General features: G+C 36.7%; 1 protein-coding gene and 1 long non-coding RNA gene across 2 annotated transcripts; one reads left to right on the top strand and one right to left on the bottom strand.

The window, feature by feature from the left end:
* Nucleotides 1-5,482: 5,482 nt before the first annotated feature.
* LOC135154469 (uncharacterized) lies at nt 5,483-12,436 on the bottom strand. Its single transcript, XM_064100626.1, has 2 exons — nt 11,793-12,436; nt 5,483-10,185 (listed from the first exon to the last, which is right to left on the bottom strand). The coding sequence occupies exons 1-2, from the start codon at nt 12,434-12,436 to the stop codon at nt 6,210-6,212; spliced, it is 4,620 nt and encodes a 1,539-aa protein (XP_063956696.1). The 3' UTR covers nt 5,483-6,209.
* A 3,544-nt stretch (nt 12,437-15,980) lies between these two features.
* On the top strand, nt 15,981-20,236 carry LOC135154492 (uncharacterized). The gene is made up of 3 exons (XR_010293847.1): nt 15,981-16,099; nt 18,382-18,648; nt 19,420-20,236. It is a non-coding gene; the product is annotated as an uncharacterized LOC135154492 (long non-coding RNA).
* Nucleotides 20,237-21,107: the final 871 nt, after the last annotated feature.

The raw sequence follows: 21,107 nt of genomic DNA, 5'->3' as shown, positions 1-21,107 counted from the left end.
CTCAGGAATAAGCCAAAAATATAGGTTGAGTAGATCTTATCACCATCAATATTTGTTCGTTATAATATTTTCTTACATTCTGTGCTAAAAAGAAAATCAAAGACATTGCTTGTAAACTTTTCAAAATTAAGAGTAAAAGTCACGCGTCCGGACATCCAACCCGTCCGAACACACAGCCACTAACGTTAGGCCTGTGCTACTGTAGATTTAGGCCTAGTCTATGGGCTGATCTTGACAAAACTGGTCTAACATCACACAGTCATATTTGTTAACGAATACCAAAGCCATTATCGAGTAGAGTCTGTTGGAAATGCATTCAAATTGTATTTGATAAGTGTGTGTGATGCTCATTTTTTTATCAAATGTACAAAAAATTGTAAAAACTCACGATCTTTTTCGCTGTGTTGCCGGACCTGGTCCTGGAAACAACTTGTCCAGAAAATTGTATGCGCGTTAGCGATATCGATACAAAATTTAAACATTTTGGCCAGGGCGCATGCGCACGATATGATATCTGACATTTTTTTTTAAAGATAAGGAACCCGTTTAAAATTTCATTCGAAAATTCGTATTGTATGTCTAAATTCGTCCCAGGATTTGTCATGTCTGATAAGATTCGTCGTCTGCAATTGGACTGAAAATATCAATTTGTCAATTCGTGCTTGTTGGATTCGTCAGTTAAAGCAGTTTGTCAAAACAGGATTTACATTCGATACGTAGAGAGGTGAATTAGTATTCCCGACTTCTTGATTTGTCAAACTACTAAAATTATTTGTCAATTGACATAAAGTGATCGTCATTTTAGCGTGACGAATTTTTACTGCCACTTTAAGAAATCTTTGCCCAAACTTGACAAATAAAAACTAAGAGTGTAATACAAATTATGATACCTCTCCCGTTCTGATTCTTCTCCTCTACCTTCTTCCGCTCCTTATTATTATATCCTTGATTTGTTCACATAACATTGGTCCTATCATAGGATCACAAACACCAGCGATATATCAACATAATATTACAGCCGATTTGCCGATCAGCACAGTATTTCAGCCGGGGTGAATCGGGATGACTCAAGTCTAGATTTTCCAGAAAATCTTTTATGAAGCGTTAAACACGCATTGTAATCATTTTGTTTATCACGGTTGCAAGGCAATAATAATACAATGTAAACATAATTTACCCCTAGCCTCCTGTTTATTGCAAAAAAAAAAACACGACTGCATGCGCGCATTTGATAAGCAAATTTTGCTGTCAACAAACTTTTCTACATTTATTTGCACGTAAAAATTCATCAATATGATCGGATGGTTGCCAGCATTGGAAATCAAAATCATAAACTTATATATTCATCAATTAACTGGACCAATGCGTAAATCTTTTTCAAATATTATCACTAAATAGTCATTTTTGACTCACGAGTTATTGTGATGATGGTTACATCGACGTTTAAAACCATGGGGAAAAGGAGTTATGCCCTTTTCTATATGATTTCTATGTGTAGATCTATATGGAAAATGATAACAATTACAACAATGGAAGAATTCCCTTATTAGAAAAAACCATGGTTTTACAACTGTAATCATGGTATAACCATGGTTAGGGGCGGTTTTACAATGGATCGATGGTAGTCCATGGTTTTAAATTCATAACCAAGGTAAATGTGTGGCGGAAGTGTGGTAATACCATTGTTAAAATACCATAGTTATAATAACATGATAAAAATGTCATTTTATGACGATTTTAAAACCATGGTTATAAAAACCATCATTATACCACAGTTTTAAGAAAGTTAAAAACAATAGTTATAAAACCATGACAAAATCATCGTTCTACTTTAATGAAAAAAACCATAGTAATTTAACCATGGTTGTAACCATGGTTTTATGATAGCATAAAAACAGTATTTATAATACCATGGTTAAAATTCCGTTTTACCAAGGTTGAAAACGACGGTTATACACCATGATTTTAACCATGGTTTTAAGATAGTTTGAAAATGATGGTTATATAACCATGGTTTTAACCGTGGTTTAATGAGAGTGTAAAAACAGTGGTTACAAAACCATGGTTAAATTTCCGTTTCACCAAGGTTGAAAACGACGGTTATACACAATGATTTTAACCATGGTTTTAAGATAGTTTGAAAATGATGGTTATATAACCATGGTTTAACTGTGGTTTAATGAAAGTGTAAAAACAGTGGTTACAATACCATGGTTAAATTTCTGTTTTACCATGGTTGAAAACGACGGTTATACACCATGATTTTAACCATGGTTTTATGATAGTTTGAAAATGATGATGGTTATATAACCATGGTTTTAACCGTGGTTTAATGAAAGTGTAAAAACAGTGGTTACAATACCATGGTTAAATTTCCGTTTTACCATGGTTGAAAACGACGGTTATACACCATGATTTTAACCATGGTTTTATGATAGTTTGAAAATGATTGTTATATAACCATGGTTTTATCCGTGGTTCAATGAAAGTGTAAAAACAGTGGTTACAATACCATGGTTAAATTTCCGTTTTACCATGGTTGAAAACGATGGTTATACACCATGATTTTAACCATGGTTTTATAATAGTTTGAAAATTATGGTTATATAACCATGGTTTTAACCGTGGTTTTATGAAAGTGTAAAAACAGTGGTTACAATACCATGGTTAAATTTCCGTTTTACCATGGTTGAAAACGACGGTTATACACCATGATTTTAACCATGGTTTTATGATAGTTTGAAAATTATGGTTATATAACCATGGTTTTAACCGTGGTTTAATGAAAGTGTCAAAACAGTGGTTACAAAACCGTGGTTAAACATTCGTCTTAGCAAGGTTGAAAACGACGGTTATAAACCATGATTTTAACCATGGTTTTAAGATAGTTTGAAAATGATGATGGTTATATAACCATGGTTTTAACCGTGGTTTAATGAAAGTGTAAAAACAGTGGTTACAAAACCATGGTTAAATTTGCGTTTTACCAAGGTTGAAAACGACGGTTATACACCATGATTTTAACCATGGTTTTATGATAGTTTGAAAATGATTGTTATATATCCCAGAAGGAAAAACCAGTTCCACTGGACCAGTTAGACCAGTAGAATTTTAACTCGTAACTCTGGAAATTGGAACATTGGTTTACTGGTCTAACTGGTCATACTGGTCCAGTTAAAAATTTAACTTGTCTTGATCGAATTACTGGAATTTTATACTGGTCTTGTTTCTGGTGGTTGTTACTGGTCTTCATACTGGTATCCAATTCAAGCTGGTCTTTACTGGTATTTTCTACTGGTCTGACTGGTCCTCGAACTGGTCCTCGTACTGGTCTTACTGGACCAATTATTTACATGCATTTGGTTTGTTATATACCATTGTCATTGAAATGTGATGGAAAAGATGGTTAGTAAATTAATCTTTCTGCTGTTATTTTAAAAGTGATATATGAAATTACACATTTTCATTGTGAATTAGTTCACACACTTATTTGGAAAGTTTTTAAACAACAATGAGTGCCATTGCAAGGATATTCCATTCTAAATCCTGATTTTTCCTTTTAAAATGGGAAATATGCAAATGAGGTAAACCACGTGATCAGCATCATCAAAATTACTGGTATTACTGGTCTTGACCAGTTCAATTTCAAACAATGAATTACTTTAGACCAGTTGACTATATCAGAGCATGGACCTACTTTGCTAGTAGGTCCATGATCAGAGGAATATATCTTGCTTTGATCTTAATCATAATTAAAGGAAATAATTATTTTAATGATAATGTTAATACTTGATAATTATGATGATATTAATAATGATAATTACAATATCGATAACAATGATAACAGTAATAAGAATGATAACAACAATGATCATAATAATCATAATAATAATAATTATGATAATTATAAGAAGAATGATAACAATGATAACGATAATAACTCTCTCTGAATTGCAAGATTTATTTTCCATAATTCGTCAAATGATCTGACTTGAAAAAATGTCATTATTTATTGGACCAGTAACTCCAGTTTGATGAAAAACAATTTAACTGGTATTACTACTTTGCTTCAACTGGAATGCAATTGTTTGAACTGGTCTCCAGTTGATTTTTACTGGTCCAGTTAAAAATCAACTGGTCCAGTAAACATATACTGGAAACCAGTAAAAATCTACTGGAAACCATATATTGGACCAGAAACACCAGTTTGATGAAAAACGATTTAACTGGTATTACTAATTGCTTCAACTGGAATGCAATTGTTCGAACTGGTCTCCAGTTGATTTTTACTGGTCCAGTTAAAAATCAACTGGCCCAGTAAAAATATACTGGAAACCAGTAAAATTTTACTGGAAACCAGTAAAAAATTTTACTGGTCTTACTGGTTTTTCCTTCTGGGTAACCATGGTTTTAACCGTGGTTTAATGAAAGTGTAAAAACATTGGTTACAAAACCATGATTAAATTCCCATTTTACCAAGGTACTAACTTTGTTAGTCTGGGCCTATAAAGCTTGTCACGACTAACTCAGCTGTGGACTAACGAAGGTTTTTCATTACTCGTATTTCGTAAAAAGACAGGCTTGACTAACACCATTTGTGGTTTCTGACTAAATGAGGCATACGTGCACCTCATAATGTTGTACGACTAACTTTCGGCCATCCAAAGGCATGACTAAAATTATAAAGGCCTGCGACCTGAATTACTAACTAAGCAGGGCCGTTGTTGTTGATCTTGAAGGTAGTCGGGCCGGGGGTGGCCGCTGGTGTTTTTTTTTTTTTTTAATAGGACTATATTATCTTTTTGTATAATTTCAAAATATGTCTGCCCAGTCACTAAACATTGTCTGTCTATACGTACATATATATCATTTGTCATTTTGAACCTGTCTACTTTATAATTGTGTTCAACACGAATTTCGCGCATTCCCCGCCTGCCCCCCCCCCACCCCTCCCGCTCATTTTCGCGCACTTTTTTTTTATGCGCGTCGATGTACGAGTACCTACCACCGAGTACCACGTGTGTAACGCACAACCCGCACATGTATGCTATACACACCATAGACAAATGCACACACGTACACACGTACGCCGTGCAGATACATATACAATCAGCTTAATAGTAGAGCGGCTAAGCACCAAAATCGTTCACTTTTTGAAGAAAGCATGAAATTTTGCACATGGTATCTATGATACATGAGGATTGTAAAAAAAAATGGATCAAAAAAAAAAGCGCCCTCTGGGGGCCGCCATTTTGAATTCCAATATGGCCGCCAAAATCATAATACTTTTGGCCATATCTCCTGTTCTATTGCACCTAGGACTGAGATTCAAACGTCTTTACCCATGTTTTCAGTGTCTAGGAACATGATGGCAGTGTTAAAATCTATGTCAGAGGTCCGCCATATTGAATTCCAATATGGCCGACAAAATAAAATTACTTTTGCGCTCGTTTTGTGCAGGTTTTTTTTTGTTGTTGCTATTTCACCTTGGAGTTAAATCTAAACGACTATTCCTGTGTTTTTTTGTCCAGAAAGTTATTACTTATTATCATAATCTATATCAGAAGTCTGCAAAATTGAAATTAAGAAATAACACCCTCTGGGGCCGCCATTTTGAATTCAAATATGGCTGCAGAAATCAACATACCCTCTGTCCATATTTAGGAGTTCAAGTGTTTTCGATGTCTAAAAAAACATTGCCAATGTCAGAACTTGCATCTGCGGTATTTGATTTCAAGATGGCCGCCTTGCTATTACACAATATATGTGACAATATACGATATGCCAATGATCATGATACCTTTGAACATATTTCAAATGAGCTCATTTCACCATATAGCCACAATATAGTCTTTTTGCAAACCTGTTAATACCTATATTTGCACGAAGACAAGCACACAGTTCAAACTTATATATCCATTTTGGTGATTTGAAAAATGTTGGTTGTGTCAAAATCAGAGGATTCTCAGATGGCCACCATGTAGTCCACGCTAGTGCAACCATTAGGCATTGACATACCCAAAATAAGAGTGTTAGACAGTTGGATTCCCAGGTAAGGATGTTGGCTAACCTTGGAGTGTCTTGCAGAGGATCCAATAATCAGCGAACAATTAACTGCACTGTTGATGAGATGTTTGTCGAGATTTTTGTGGTATAGATGAAAAATAAGGGATAAGGATGTCCTGTCCACATTTATCTATTCTGATCTCCTACTTATAACATACCCCTCCACATTTGCAAAGTGCAGTACATTCCAGCTTTGTCTTGAAGTACTTGCAGTTTCCCTTGCAAGATTTGATGCAGTTACAGGAAATTAATTCAAGACAAGCTGCTTCGGCGATGGGCAAGGTGGACCACTTAGGAACAAAACCATCTGATTCGGTCGATTCCCACCCCCATTCAGTGACATCAGGAATTTGAGGTTGTATTTCAAGTGATTGTCCCCACACATGGCCTGACTGGTAAGCTGATCGCTTGATGTGTTGTTCTAAGACAGCTCTTGTTGGAGGGATGTTCTCGATGTTTCTTTTCATTTTTGCGAAAAGTTCCATTCTGGCTTCATTGACACGAGTCTCATCACTGGTCCGGCAGTACATCAGGACAACGAATCGTTCAAGTTCTAGAACAACTTCATCTGGTAGTTGTGCTGTACACGGCCGTGACAGTGCAACAAACGTGTTGGTGATATCTGGCCATGCAAGCAAAGTTTTCCATGCAGATTTCTTCCCGTGGTTGGCGAAGTAGGATGTTACATCACATCCAGTGAATGCGTGAAAGAAAAGCAATCCTTTGGCCATCTCTGGGGATATTGCATGGGCAATCTCATGGATTGGAATGTACCTGAAATCCTTGCCAGTTCCAAAAGCTATCCAGAGTTGCTCGATGTCTGGCAAGTCCTGGAAATGGGCAAGAGCGAGCACAACAACATCAGTATCAACAGTTCGTATCATTGCTCTCTTGAACCCGCAGTTCATAGCATCTTTGACATGAAGAAGGATACGCGTATCTGCTTCTTCATGCGAGCATGGTTGAAGTCCATCTGTGGTGTAATCCTCTCTAGAGGTGACAACAGAGTCCAGTAGGGTGGAAATGATGACCTTGTCACCTGTGTCCTTGGAAACACATTGTTGTCCTAGGAATTGGAAGAGTTCATCCTTATTGTTATCATTCCGCAAGAAGTTTTTCCAGTTCCCTGGAAGCTTCACATTACCAGACACCCTCTTCCTTGTGCCTGTACCTCTGTTTGCTCTTGTTGAAAGCTTTAAACTGTTCTTGAGATACACGTCCCAAACAAGATCAACCCGCTTGACCTTTCCAAGTTCAAACAAGATGTGCGGGATGAATACTTCCTGTGCATATTCAGCAAAGGTTTTTGATTCCTTAACTGGAATCAGATGCACAAGCGCCGCACCATCAAGGATTGTCACATCTGTAGATGGAGTGTTTGTGACAGCTGACGGAGTATTGAGGAGAGTCTCTAGCAATCTAACCAATTCTGATTTGGTTCCTTGTTTAAGTGTTCCAGACGAAGAAAGTGATGGGGGATATTTTTGGTTTTCATGCTTGAAGAATTCTTTGATGTCACCTCCTCTTGTCTGACTGGCAATGTATAGTCGTGAGAACAATGCGCAGTCGCTCTTCAGATCTATTATTGTCTGCTTTTCCTTGGATGGACCCACATGCTTTCGATTGCGGAAAAGTGGAAGTGAATTTCGTTTGATGGGTGCACTGATGGGTGTTTCGTTTTTCAAGAGGCGTTCCTCGATGAAGGTTTCATACTTCTTCTCTCCCAGGGTGTGAACTTGCTCCATACCCTCCACAACTTTCTGCGGCATGACTTCTTGTGAATCTATTGTTACCAATTCCTTTGAACGATCCATGAATGGATTCCCCAACTCATCCATTACAGCAACAAGGGATCGCACATCATCAGCAAAGGATTTTTGCGCCGATGGACTCTGTTCATGATGCTTTGGATTAGTATCCACAGGTGACTTGTCAGCACTGCTCTCATACTCTTCAATGACCATGGCTAGATGCGGCCCTGCCACCATCCATCGTCGTAGGGCACCTGGATCTTCTGTCAGACCGATGGCTCCTCCGTTACCCTTGACTTGAGCATTCACCTGCTCATGCGCGTGATCCAAACCAATTGCAGAGTATAGATTCCCAGTTTTGTTTGATGTGAATGCACCACGCATGAAGTGTTCATGTACATCTGGGCACTGCTTGGCAAGTCTTGCCATGTCCTTAATGTGTACAGGGATCCAACGGGCATAGTGGATATGGTCTAGCGCAAAGAACCATGGAGCTAGTTGAGACAATGTCTGCACGTACAACTCAAAATTTGATGTCCGAATCGATCGCACAAATGCCAACAAAGTCAGTTCTAGATCAAGCACTGTGCTCCAAAATCGAAACATAGGGTAGAACTTGCTTCGCTGCTCACACCATTCTGTGAAGCTCTCCTCGGCAACAGGATACTGATGGATGGCTGATTCTTTTTCCTTCCTGAAAGATTGCCTTTGGAGAATGTACAGTGAAGAAGCAGTAATTTGATGGGCTCTCCTTGTCCGTGCTACATGTGATGCATGAATGAAACTATCCACTGTCCCTTGTGTAGCAACTCCTGCTTGGGCGATAGCATTACTCCAACCAGTCATATCCAGCAAATCACCAAGCATTTTCAAGACAGCCATTTCGATATGAAGAGGGCCTAACATCATCACATACTTGTCTTCACCATAGCGCTCTGGGAATCGCCACTGGATCTGTTTCCCAAGGGCATACAAAGGTTGGTCCATCGTCAATACTGGTGTTTGTCCTGGGTTTAACAAGTGTGTTGCTTGTTGGTTGGTATACATGCAATGCATTATTGTTGCAAATGAGTGTGATACTTCACGAAATAATGGCATCAGTGCAATTGTAGTCGGCAGCTTACATGTATGTTGCATCTGCATATTTGCATGGTATGCAGCCCATGACACAAAATCACCAACCGAAAGGTCTCCTTCTTCCATCAAAGATAACTGCTTCTCAAGCCATTTTTTCTCATTAATGCGGTCTTCATCAAACTTGTCCCTATCTGGTCGCATTGGTCCGTACGTCACTGGTGCTTTGTATTCCTTCGGCATTGATGGTGCAGGCAAGATGTTTGTGTATGCCAGAGGAAGAGGATGGATTCGCTTGCCTGTCTCCATGTCAACGAGACCTATCGGGTCAGCATCTGTTCCTTGATTGTTCTCAGTGGGGTGCTGACACAAGGAATGGGCAGTTCCATGAAAAGAGCCAACTGCTGTCGTTGCGCTGGGATTATGATCAATGTTGTCAACCTGTCCTGTCGTGAAAAGATCTTTCTTCAACTGAGGCGGGCAGACTACTCCATTCTCCTCAAAGCGATTGATGATGCCATTTGCGATAGATGATGATATTTTGAGAACCCGATCATATGATATTGCCAATCCATGCTTGTGGAGGCTGTCAATCAATTCACGATTTCGTGTCTGCGCATGAACTTTCAGGCCTATGTAAGTCGGTACAGGGACCTCTCTGTCAGCGTTATGTCGAACTGCATCTTTCTTCACACGATTGCCCTGTATGCTATTGAATATTATGAGTTCACTAATGGTTCGAGCTGCTCGTGTCGACGAACCATCTTTTCGCGTCTGCGACTTGATACTCGGACCATCAAGGATCATATTGACCAGTGCTAGCAGTCTGCTAGGAACTGTGTTTTCAGCTGAATCATTTATCAAGGATCCATTGAATTTTCTGCCTTGGGAGAAAAGTTGCTTCCTGATAATTAAAGCTGCATTTGCCAGTTGTAGCGCTTCAGAATCATCATCATCAAAGCATGTCATTTGGATGGCATCTCCGATCGCAGTGTCGTATGTCAGGAGAACATCTCTTCCTTGCCTCACAGCTTTCAGATATGGACAATGCAATAGGAGCCGCTCTTTCAGACGGGTTGAATTGACCTTTATCTCTGTATTGTCCGGACTCAGTTCCACCAGGCGCTCTGTGTACACAGAGACAAGGTCGACAAGACGGAAGACAGGAACACTAGGCCCAACCATCCTCCTTTCATCAATGTAAGAGATCAGCTCCGCAAGTGCGATACTTTTATGGGACGAGTCGTGACTGTCAGAAGAGCCTTGAAGTCTTGTGTTTCTCACCCGTTTATACCTGTAGAGAGAATGTGAAACGTAAATTAATGGGAAGTTTGAAGTCCAAAACATTTGTAAAATATCTGTTCAGAATTATTCTTTTGAATTTCATAAAATTTTATTTATTTTCAATTATATTTTGTATCAAGATCAGTTTAGAATGTTTCATTTATATTAAATCATAAATATAACACAGACATTCAAAAGCAAATACACAATTTTACATGCATTTATTTATCGATGCCTAAGCACCAAAAGGAATTTTGCAATTTTGTGCTGGGAGGGTACATACTTTTATATATTCCTCTGAAAAAAAAGCAAATTTTGATATCATATTCTAATATCACCACCACACAGATCTTTGATACGATAACGCAATTCGTCGATGGGCTGATAAAACCTCGTATCTCAAAAAAGCAAAATTTTCAGGAGAGCGAAAAAACTTTCTTATTTTAAGAAATTATGTGAATATTCTATGTTATTTGAACTGAATACTATGTTTGATAATTGAATTAATATGAGATGGTTGGAACGTGCAATATATAATTGTGAAGGGGATATAATGAGTTACGAGGTTTTGGCACAAGAAAACAAATCATAAAATGAGATAGGAGGTTTTTGTACAAATTATGAAATTTGATATATTTTATAAGAATATGCAACTCATCATTCTTTGTTATGACTATTAGAAGGTAAATTACACCTTACACTTCACATTCATGAACAAAAAAGAGTAATTTTAACCTGAAAAAGAGTGATTTCACAAAAAATTAAGATACAAGGTTTTATCAACCCAGCGTACCTAACGTTCATGGGCTGTTAAAACCTCATATCTCAAAAAACCCGAAATTTTTAGTAAAACGAAGAAAATAATCTTCCTTTCAAGAAACCATGTGTGTAGGCAATGTTATTTGAACCTTAGACAATGTTTGTTAATCATTTCGATTATGTGAAGTGGTTGAAATGCACTAAATATAATTTAGAAGGCGGGAAATGGAGTTACGAGGTCTGTGCACTTGGCCAAATTTGAATAAAAAGTTGAGATACAAGGTTTTTTTAAAGATATACAACTCCTGGGGTTTTCAGGAGATAAATTATACCTTAAACATCACATTTATTTAAAAAAAAAAAATCATTTTCACAAAAATTTGAGATACGAGGTTTTATCAGCCGATCGACGGCATGTATCAGCATCAAACGATATAAAGCCTGGTATGAAACAAAAGATTTGAGGAAAACTTTTTACTAATTTTCTGGAAGGTTGCTATTTGACCATTAGTTATTTACAAATATGTGAGTGCAGTCTCATTTTGTTAGTAGATTTGAACATTTTGGTCTGTGAAAAAAAAAAAAATCTGATATGCACTTTTCCTATGATCGTTAACTTTGTATTATTATATTTAACTGTTTGAAAGTTAATTTGAAATCATTATTCTTCCCACCAAAATACTACAACCATTGAGATATAAAAACATGGCACATGATTTGTGGGCAGTGTCTACTTTTTGTCAATCTAGGCAGCTATCAACATTTAAAACTCTCCATGATCCTTTACTTATATTTCATGTTGCAATGAAACATCATCATAGGTCGCCCCTCACACCAATTTCTCATAAATCAACTCACCTGTTGTATAGATCCGACAGGCAAGTCTTGTGATACTTTGCATCCAGTGCTATCATATCACCTGGGGCCAATTTAGCCAGGAGTCTTGTATCTTGAAGCTCTGTGGCATACTTTCGAACCGTCTGGTCTATCCCAGTTGTTGTAACATCATGCAGTCCTGCAGTTCCAGCTTCTTTATCACAGAAAAAGCAAAGAGCTTGTTTCTGTCCAGTGGAATGGTAGTCTTGAACACTAGTCCGTCTCACTTTAACTCTGCTGCTGCAGCTGATACCGTTGTCTGGTTCTAGTTCACGCTTTTCTATTTGCCGATCCAATCTCATGTCACTGAACATATTCCGGCAAGTCTTATGCCACATTGCTTTGTTCGTTTGTAATGTCTCTTCAATGCCAGACCCATCGTCTAATTGTTCAGGAACAACATTCAAAGGAACTTTGCCTAGTTCTTTAAATTTTAACAGATTTGTTGCGAATGACTGATAACTTGTCCCTTTAGCTTCATGATTCCCTCGCCCTCTACCCTTCCAAGGCTGGGTAAGATATTCAGACGATTTCTCTTGACAGAGAATGCAGAGGGTCCAGTCCAATGGCGGCCGCTTTACTTCAGCCATTTCGCCAGGCTTTACTAGTCTGAACAGCTTCGACATCATGCATCACACAAGTGCTGCTGGACTGTGGGTAGCATCTGCACATCGGCACACTTGCTAACTGTTGCTATTCTCAACCCTGATTATCTTCCTCTTGATCCTGGAAAAAAAAAGAAATGGCTTATGATAAAGCGATAAGCAATAATCATGGTGAAAGACTTGTAAGAATATAGCAAAAAGTGTTAAAAACTTCTCAATGAAGGTTTTAGCCAAATGCAGTGCTGCCAACACTGCGTGAGACATTTTAAATATTACTTGGCACGGTGAAACAGGCAACTAAAACAAAATTTACACAATGATTTGAATGAAAAAGATGAAGCATACTTCCAACAGCTGAATCAAATATTTTGTTCATTAGACAATGATATCTATTGCTTAAAAAAGTATTCGTTTGAGTGTCAAAATAATTCTCTTTATTACTGGGTGTATTGGCAGGGATCTTTGTTTTATTTTGAAATAACTTATTTTTAAATAACAATTAAAGGCATTTATTTCAGCTGCTGCAGCTTTTTGGATGGCTTATTTTTAAAGAATAAAGGCATTTGTATCAGCTAATACAGCTGGTTGGAAAGTTCTTGGCTTTATTCTATTGTTTATATTCTGTATTTATTTGCTGAAGTACTACCTTAGCAGCTAAAATATTGCCTTAAGCTTCAAATGTCTCACGCCATGTTGACAGCCCTGCAAATACGATATAATCATAGTGTAATGCACGGTGACCATCTTGTGGTGTATCATGACAGGCTGTATTTCTAAATACAAAAAAAGAATACGAAAACATCTTTATGGAATGCAAATATTTGATTCATCAGCCCCCTCCCCCCAAAAAAAATATTTAAATGTCCAGCAAACATATCATACCCCACTGTTTTCAGTTTCTTTTACACATCTTCGTTAAGAGACAATTATAATGAATGAATGCTAAACTCACCTAATTTTGTCCAACCACAAGTCTATGCCTTTGGAAAGGAGGGTGCGTGTCTTCAGAAGAGAGGGTGATTGTCTTCTTCACTATCTGATGAACAGAAAGAGAAAAAAGAAATGTTTTCACCCTTTTCATGCTTTTCTACATACAATGGAGACCAAAGTTAGATAATATTGTATTAAATTTTAAATTAAAATAGGATGGGGTTAGGTGTTAACAAAAGTAAACTGTCTATTTTTATTTTCAATTTTGCTACAATTATGCATCAGATGATATAAAATATCATGAATATAATTTTGAAGTAACATAAGCAATAATTCTCAAGAGATTCATAAAATATTCAATGCCATCTTGTTGAAATTAGAATTCTAAAATCGTATGTTCGGATACCCAACCTTTCCGGACGCTCAAAAATGCAATAATCACGGGGAAAGACTTGTAAGAATATAGGGGGAAAAAAGGTCAAAACTTCTCAACAAATGTTTTAGCCAAATACAACAAAATCATAGTGTGAAACACGGTGGTCATCTTGGCGTGTATCATGACAGGCTGTATTTCACACAAGCCCTGTCACAATTACGACGAAGAATACAAAAATATCTTTATGGAATGCAATATTAGATTCATCAAACCCTCCCCCCCCCCCCATTTCAAGAAAATATATCATACCCAACTGTTCTTTGTTTCTCTTATGCATCTTCTTTAAGATACCATTATGATGAATGAATGCTAAACTTACCTAATTGTGTCCAACCAGAAGTCCATGTCTTTGGAAGAGAGGGTGTATGTCTTCTTCACTATCTGATGAACAGAAAGAGAGAAAAAAAATGTTCATAAACTTCTTAAGCTTTTCTGAAATGGAGACCAAACTGGGTACCATTGCATTAAAAGAATGTGGGTTGGGTGTCCAGAGGCTTAACAAAAATAAATTGTCTAGTTTTTATTTTCAATTTTGCCAAAATGATGCACCCGATAATAGAAAATATCATGAATATATCTCATTTTGAATAATACTAGTATTAATTCTCAAGAAATTCATAAAATAATTAATGCCATCTTGTTGAAATTAGAATACTAAAATTGTTTGGATACCCAACCTGTCCGGACATTCAAGAACTAGGTATAGTCTACACTGTATTCTAGAAAGAAAATTGAAATTTCTATTGTTGCCAACTTGAGGAAGGAATGGCAATTGCCTCTGCTGCAACACCATTCCTGTCCTGAATGGATTAGAGTAGGTACATTTTCTACTTTTTTATATTTATAAACAAAAAGAATGATATTCAAATACACTGTGCATTGATCTTAAATTATCTTTAATGAATTAACTCCATTGCTTTTTCAGTCAAGGTCTACAAGACTACATTATGGTCCTGATGTAGGTCTAGACTAAGTTTAGATATACATGCTTTGATTACTTTACACCACATTTATTCTATAAAGGAGACAATAATAGTTGTATTCTAGTGAATCCTTTCTTGAATTCACAATTTCAGTGAAATCTATGATACCATATTATGCCTGGATCCTATCCTGGCTTCGGCCTAATGATCCCGAATTCGAGGCTAGGCTAGACTACCTTAGGGCTTTAGGCTTAGGCCTAATTGAAAGATCACAAAAATCTATGATGACTCAACATTTTAATTCTCTTCAAAATTACCAGTGGAGACTGCATGTATACAACTTCATTTGACTGTTAAAAACTCTTCTGAATGATCATAGATCTATATTTGTAGACCTAGAGGTCTATGTAAATCTAGGCATACGTGCAAACATCACTTCTGTCAACCCGACATGATTTTGACTGGATGGGACTGGTGAACAGTACAACTATTTAACATGAAAAATATTGGAAATATAAGCATTTATCTTGATAAAAATGTATTGTTTCATAACAACTACAGCATTGAAATATCATTTTCTACATGAGTTAATGCTAAACTTAGCAGAGACTTACCAGAGTAGACTGCCAAGAGATGTCAATAGATGAACAAAACTTTTGACCAACCAGAATGAAGCAGCTGTCCATATCTCCACAACAGAGGGCGCATGTCTTATTCACTTTTGTGATTCTGAAGAACTTGTCATTACTCTCTTTCAAGGGTTATAACTTTTTGGTAAAAAGTGTAATAATCACCAACTTTTCACAATCTATTCAGCATACTTGAGGATATTTTTTTAAATTTATTTGATGACATTTAGTTGAATAATGATCATTTGATAGAATTTTGAATCTCATGGTAAATCTGCAATTTTCAGAAAAAATGTAAAACAAATAGGTTTTACTCCCATTATCAATAGAAACGAAAATTTTAAAAAAATCCTAATTGGTTCCATTATGCTAAGAATTTAATTTTCTTTAAATCCATACCTCATACATGTTTAAAACATGTTTTACAAGAAAGTTATAAGCTATTTTGTACGCTGGTGTTAAAATTTTGGCGGCCATATTGGAATTCAAAATGGCGGCCGCCAGAGGGCGCTATTTTTTGGGATCCATTTTTTTTAATGATCCCTAATTACCATAGATACTATGTGCAAAGTTTCACGCTTTCTTCAAAAGTGAACGATTTGGGTGTATTTTGGGTCTTAGCCGCTCCACTATAATGCTTCTAAGGCCAAGGGCTAGCTAAGCTTCAAGTTCATGAAATTCAGGCAATTAACTGCATTCAACTAATTTTTTAACTGAAACTATAGGAGAACAGACAAATTATGGAACTGTCAGGAGATAGTTAACGGTAAGTAAGCTTATCTAATCAGTAATCTGTTGGGCATTCTCATGAATTAGTCCACTCCTGGCACCTCCTTGGCCTTGCATGACTCGGAAATTGAACACTCGGCGGATTGTGCGCGTACCGTACCAAGCCCGAGTAGTACCGTACAGTACTGCACTCTGCAGCAGGCAGTGTCACTGTCAGTGCAGTGGATTATTTCAAGAGTTTGCCTTAGTCTGTAATGTTGCTGCATTTATTTTGATTAGGAGTGTTGCATGGGTCTAGAAATGTATTCTGACTTCAACTTGAAGTTGAAGCCAGGCATTGGGGCTGGCTACATGTAGGGCCTAAAAGTTATTTATGGCTATATATTATAGGCTTGAGCTTGCCTTGGACTTTGCCTTTGGACTAGATCTATTATTATGGTGGAACACGTCGTACTCGTAGCCTAGTCCCGGCCCTAGCCTAGGCCTAACTTAGGCTAGCGCTTGGCCTACCTGAAAAAAAACTTGTTGGCTGCCATCGAGTATGAAGAAAAATTTTGTACTAGATCTCCTACTGGCTTAATTAACGTTAGACTATCGACTAGGGTCTAGATCTAGATCTATACTTTAACTTTTTAAAGTTTACGTTAACGGTTAGAGTACGGTGTCGGTGGTCCTAATTAATGTTATACTTTTGAACGGCAACAGCATTCAGTCCACTGATCTGAATTCTTTTTTTTTTGATGGGTCTAGTCTCTAGCCAGTCTAGGCCTAGGCTACAGTACAGACTCTGCTACTGCGGAGTGCGGGTTAATTAGTCCTCATTTAATTAGTAATACTTGATCAATGGATCAGCTAGCTGCAAAGTAGTATGTTTTAATAAATCCTTTATTTTTAAGCGGGAGTACAATTCATATGTCTGTATATGTTTTTCCATGTGAAAATCTGTTTTTTTTTTGGTAAGTTCAGAGTGTGGTTGTGGGAACGTGGCTGGCTCCTTGTTTCGACGATTTCTACAGCATGCATGCACATTACGATAGTAGATCTACACAGTTGTACACAACTGAAAGATATGCGCATTTCCCTATAGCCATAGCGGCGATGATTGTTACCAAAAGAAAAGTAATGCCAATAGTTCTAGCGTTTACTTTCGAGTCTCCTTGGTATTTTCATATATAGGCCCTACAACTATTCATGAAAAATCCGAGGCCAAACCACGTAATGTGGAATTTCGTCACAAATGGGTTAAGTTATTAATTTAGGAAGTGTTGTTCCATATGTGTCACTAATAGTGGAATTGTCTGAAATTTGTATGAATTTTAAGTATGGTTGGTTATTATGAAATGAATGAAATTTCATGTGATGAAAAATGGAAATACCATCGCTGGACCGTTGTGTCGTATTAGTACTGTATCTTAATTTCAAATCAAAATTTTTAATAGACTACAATACAATTTTCTTTCCTGGTAGCGGGAAGTTAAAGGGATGGTCCAGGCTGAAAATATTTATATCTAAAAGTATATAAATGGAGTAAAATTCACAGAGTAAAATGCTGAAAATTTCATCAAACTTGGATATCAAATAACAAAGTTATTGATTTTCAAAGTTTATCAATATTTTTTGGAATATGCACATCATCATGAATATTCAATAGGTGGGCTGATGACGTCACATCTCAATTTTTTCTTATGTCATTACATGACATCGTAAATGTTTCATTTTTTCATACATGTGTAAATGATGTGTCTCCATTATGATGAAATAAGTTGAGGCAATAAATAACTAGTCCACTTAATCAGTTGTCAATCCAATTGTTCTTGGTAGCAATTTTTTTTATTAAACCAAATTTCACATAATAAAACACAAAAGAACAAGTGGGGATATGACATCACCAGCCAACCTAATGAATATTCATAAAGACATGCCTAGAACTGTTTCACCGGAATAATATCATTTGAAATTCAAAAACTTTATTTGTTATTCGATTTTGATTAAATTTTTAGCATTTTGCTCTGTAAATTTTCTTCTATTTATTGAGATATAAATATTTCCAGCCTGGACCATCCCTTCAATTTTACTAATATTCGAAGACAGGAAACTAATACTAGAAAAAAAGATAAATGAATGGAATATGTATCACCAAACCCAGACAAACATTGGAATATGTCTTGTTTGCCTCTTGCATCGAGGCAAAAACTGAATATTTGTGTCCATGTACATGCAATATCTTTTGATTACACACATTTATCCTGAAAGCTCTTTGCATACATTATTTATTCAAAATTCAGGTTTAGTAAGAAAATCAATTACTTTTCATTCCAGGTACAAATTTTTATTGATATATGGCCAAAATCAAAGAAGGGTGTTGGTAACCAACAAGTCAGAGGAGACCTCAAAACAGGAGCTGCTTAGGGTGATGTGCACAACATTTGGAGTGAAAGAAGAAGATATTTTTCCTGCAGACATGGCAAGACAAATTCTACGATTTTGCAGACATGGAAGAGGACGAACTTGTGACAGGGCCATTGAGAGTAAAAATTACAAACTACCTGTGGTCCTCGGTGCACAGCAACTGGTGAATGGTGGAGAGTAAGTATCTGGTACCAAACAGAAACCCCAATTAACTCTCAATGTGCCATAGTCTTGCCCAAGTGCATGCCATTTAATTTCTTTGGCAATTGATTCATCCTTCTAGATAAATATATTACTTGATAATGGCCAAACTTAAAGGCATTTCTCTTTTTCACATGACATAGTTATATATGAGACTCAACCAGAAGGATTATTAAAGAGGATTAGAACTTGGCCAGTAAAAACGCTTTAAACGTGTATGGGGCACCTTAAGAGTTGATGAATTAAGTAAATGTGAGTAAATGCATAAAATATGAGAATATTTCTTGCATTATAACTTACTAATGTTTGAGTATCACTATTGATGCAGGAATCTTACAGTGGCTACATTGTTGTGACATTTTGTAATGCATTTCTCTGTTAGATTTTACCTAAAGTTAATTTTTTAGTCTAATTCGCATGCATATGGTTCTGCTATGGTCTTTCACCAAATGTTAACTGGTACAGTGTGTTTGTGACAGATAGTCGCAAAGTGTGACCAAGTGGAGCTTTTCTGTTCTTGTCTTTGGCAACAAGACTGGCGTGTCGTTGCATAAAACTTGCTATTATAGTAAAATTTGCTGTAAATATCTATTAAGGACTCGGATGAAAAGTGATTTGACAGAAACTAAATGAATGAGGATTCTAAATCTATTTGTTTTTTCTTTTTTAAGTATAATTTTTTATTCTTTGTTTTTTCTTTTTTTAAGTATAATTTTTTATTCTTTCCAAATCTGACACTGTTGCAAGGCACATAGAGTGGATGAGCACTGAAAAAAAGGCAGCCAGACTTCAAGAGAGTTGAGTTCTGCATGCAGAAGACACTGGCAGACAGAAGGGCATGGATCATAAATTCTGTCCCTCGGCCAAGGATCACTGATGACCGACTGAAGTATCCTTGGCTCTTTGATGAGGATCAGGTAATCTATGCAGAGTTTTCTCACCAGATTTTGAAATATACTGAATATCCCGAGATTGATTGAATGCTGACGGACGTTGATAGAGTTGCTTACTCAATGTTTCCCTATTACAGTGATTTACAGAATGTATTGGAAACTTCTAACTCCACATGGATTATCCAAACTTGCTCATAAACTTAATTTATTCAAGACTGCGTAAGGTGTGAACTTCATATGTGGTCCTTGTATGTAAAATTCAGGTTATTTTCTTGTCAAAGCAATATCACCTAAACAGCTTGAGGTATGGATGTAAAAACTTGGTGTTTAACATGTACCATCATTAGGAAGACGATTTGAATGGATTTTGGAATATGTAGGTCAAAGGTCAATTTGTGAAATTTATTTGTTTAAACACATTGGCCCGTATTCTGATAGCAGGTTTAACTTAACCCTAGTCTAAAGTTAACCCTGGTTTAACTAAACCTCCTCTAAACCTCACCTCTGGTCTAAGTGTAGTTTAATTATTTTGGTATTCTGATAGCCAGGTTTAACTAAACCTGGGTTAAACCCGGGTTTAAATTCTTTTTGGAAATAATAATCCTCTTTTAACCAAGACTAGCACCTTTTTGGTAAATTAGTGCTGCAGGGATGACTGCAACAAAGTTGAAAAAATGTCACTTAAGTTGTTTTTTCTTAAAAAATTGGATTTTATGGAAACTAATTACAACTATTGTAGTGAAAGAAAAGCATTCATCACCCATATATGGTAAGAAATTTTCATTCAGATTATCTTTATATTTTTTAATTACTAAAACATTTCAATCCCAAACCGAGTGACCTGCATAGTTTTGTGTGTATCAGTCCCATTGATTGCTTTTCATGTTTGTCAAAATCTAAATTGAATAGATTCACCTCACCCACTCTAGACTAGAGTCTAGACTCTAGTCCTATAGATCTAAAACAATAAGTTAAGAGGCCGACATCTTTATTCTAACTTTATGTAAGGGGAAATTTTTGTAACTTTTGAGAGTAGTCTTGGGTCTAACATTAGGCCTAGGCTAGTATAGTTAGATCTAGCTTAGGCCCAATTGTTTGGAGGAGAATTGAACATTGTTTTGACTTTTTTTACTTTCCTGAAGCAAACCGTAGTCTAGTGGAGCAACCGAGACTGAAGCTACATTATACATATTTATAGTATTGGTCTAGGCCTAGAACATCATTCAGGAATTAGGCTGGCTTAGCCTTGGGACAGGGATAGATATAGATCTATATTCTAACCTTAGTCTTAGTTAGAATCTAGTAGAATAGATCTGATTTGTCTTAGACAAAAAGCTTCAGTCTCTGTATTGTTCCGCTGAGTCTATGATGAGTATGACAGTCTACGTTGCCGTTGGCCTCTCTCACCAAGGCAATGTGATATGACAATAAAATGTCAGAATTTTTTCAATAAATCCCCAGAAACGACGGTTATTCCTGTCTACAGTGTTAGATCTGACTATCGCTATGCATTGCCATTGCTTGCCAAGTAACTAGGCCTGG

This window comes from Lytechinus pictus, chromosome 6, assembly GCF_037042905.1.
Source record: "Lytechinus pictus isolate F3 Inbred chromosome 6, Lp3.0, whole genome shotgun sequence".
Lineage (NCBI taxonomy): Eukaryota > Metazoa > Echinodermata > Echinoidea > Temnopleuroida > Toxopneustidae > Lytechinus > Lytechinus pictus.
Note: the sequence above shows the minus strand (reverse complement) of the source record. Positions and strands in the feature narration are given on the sequence as shown.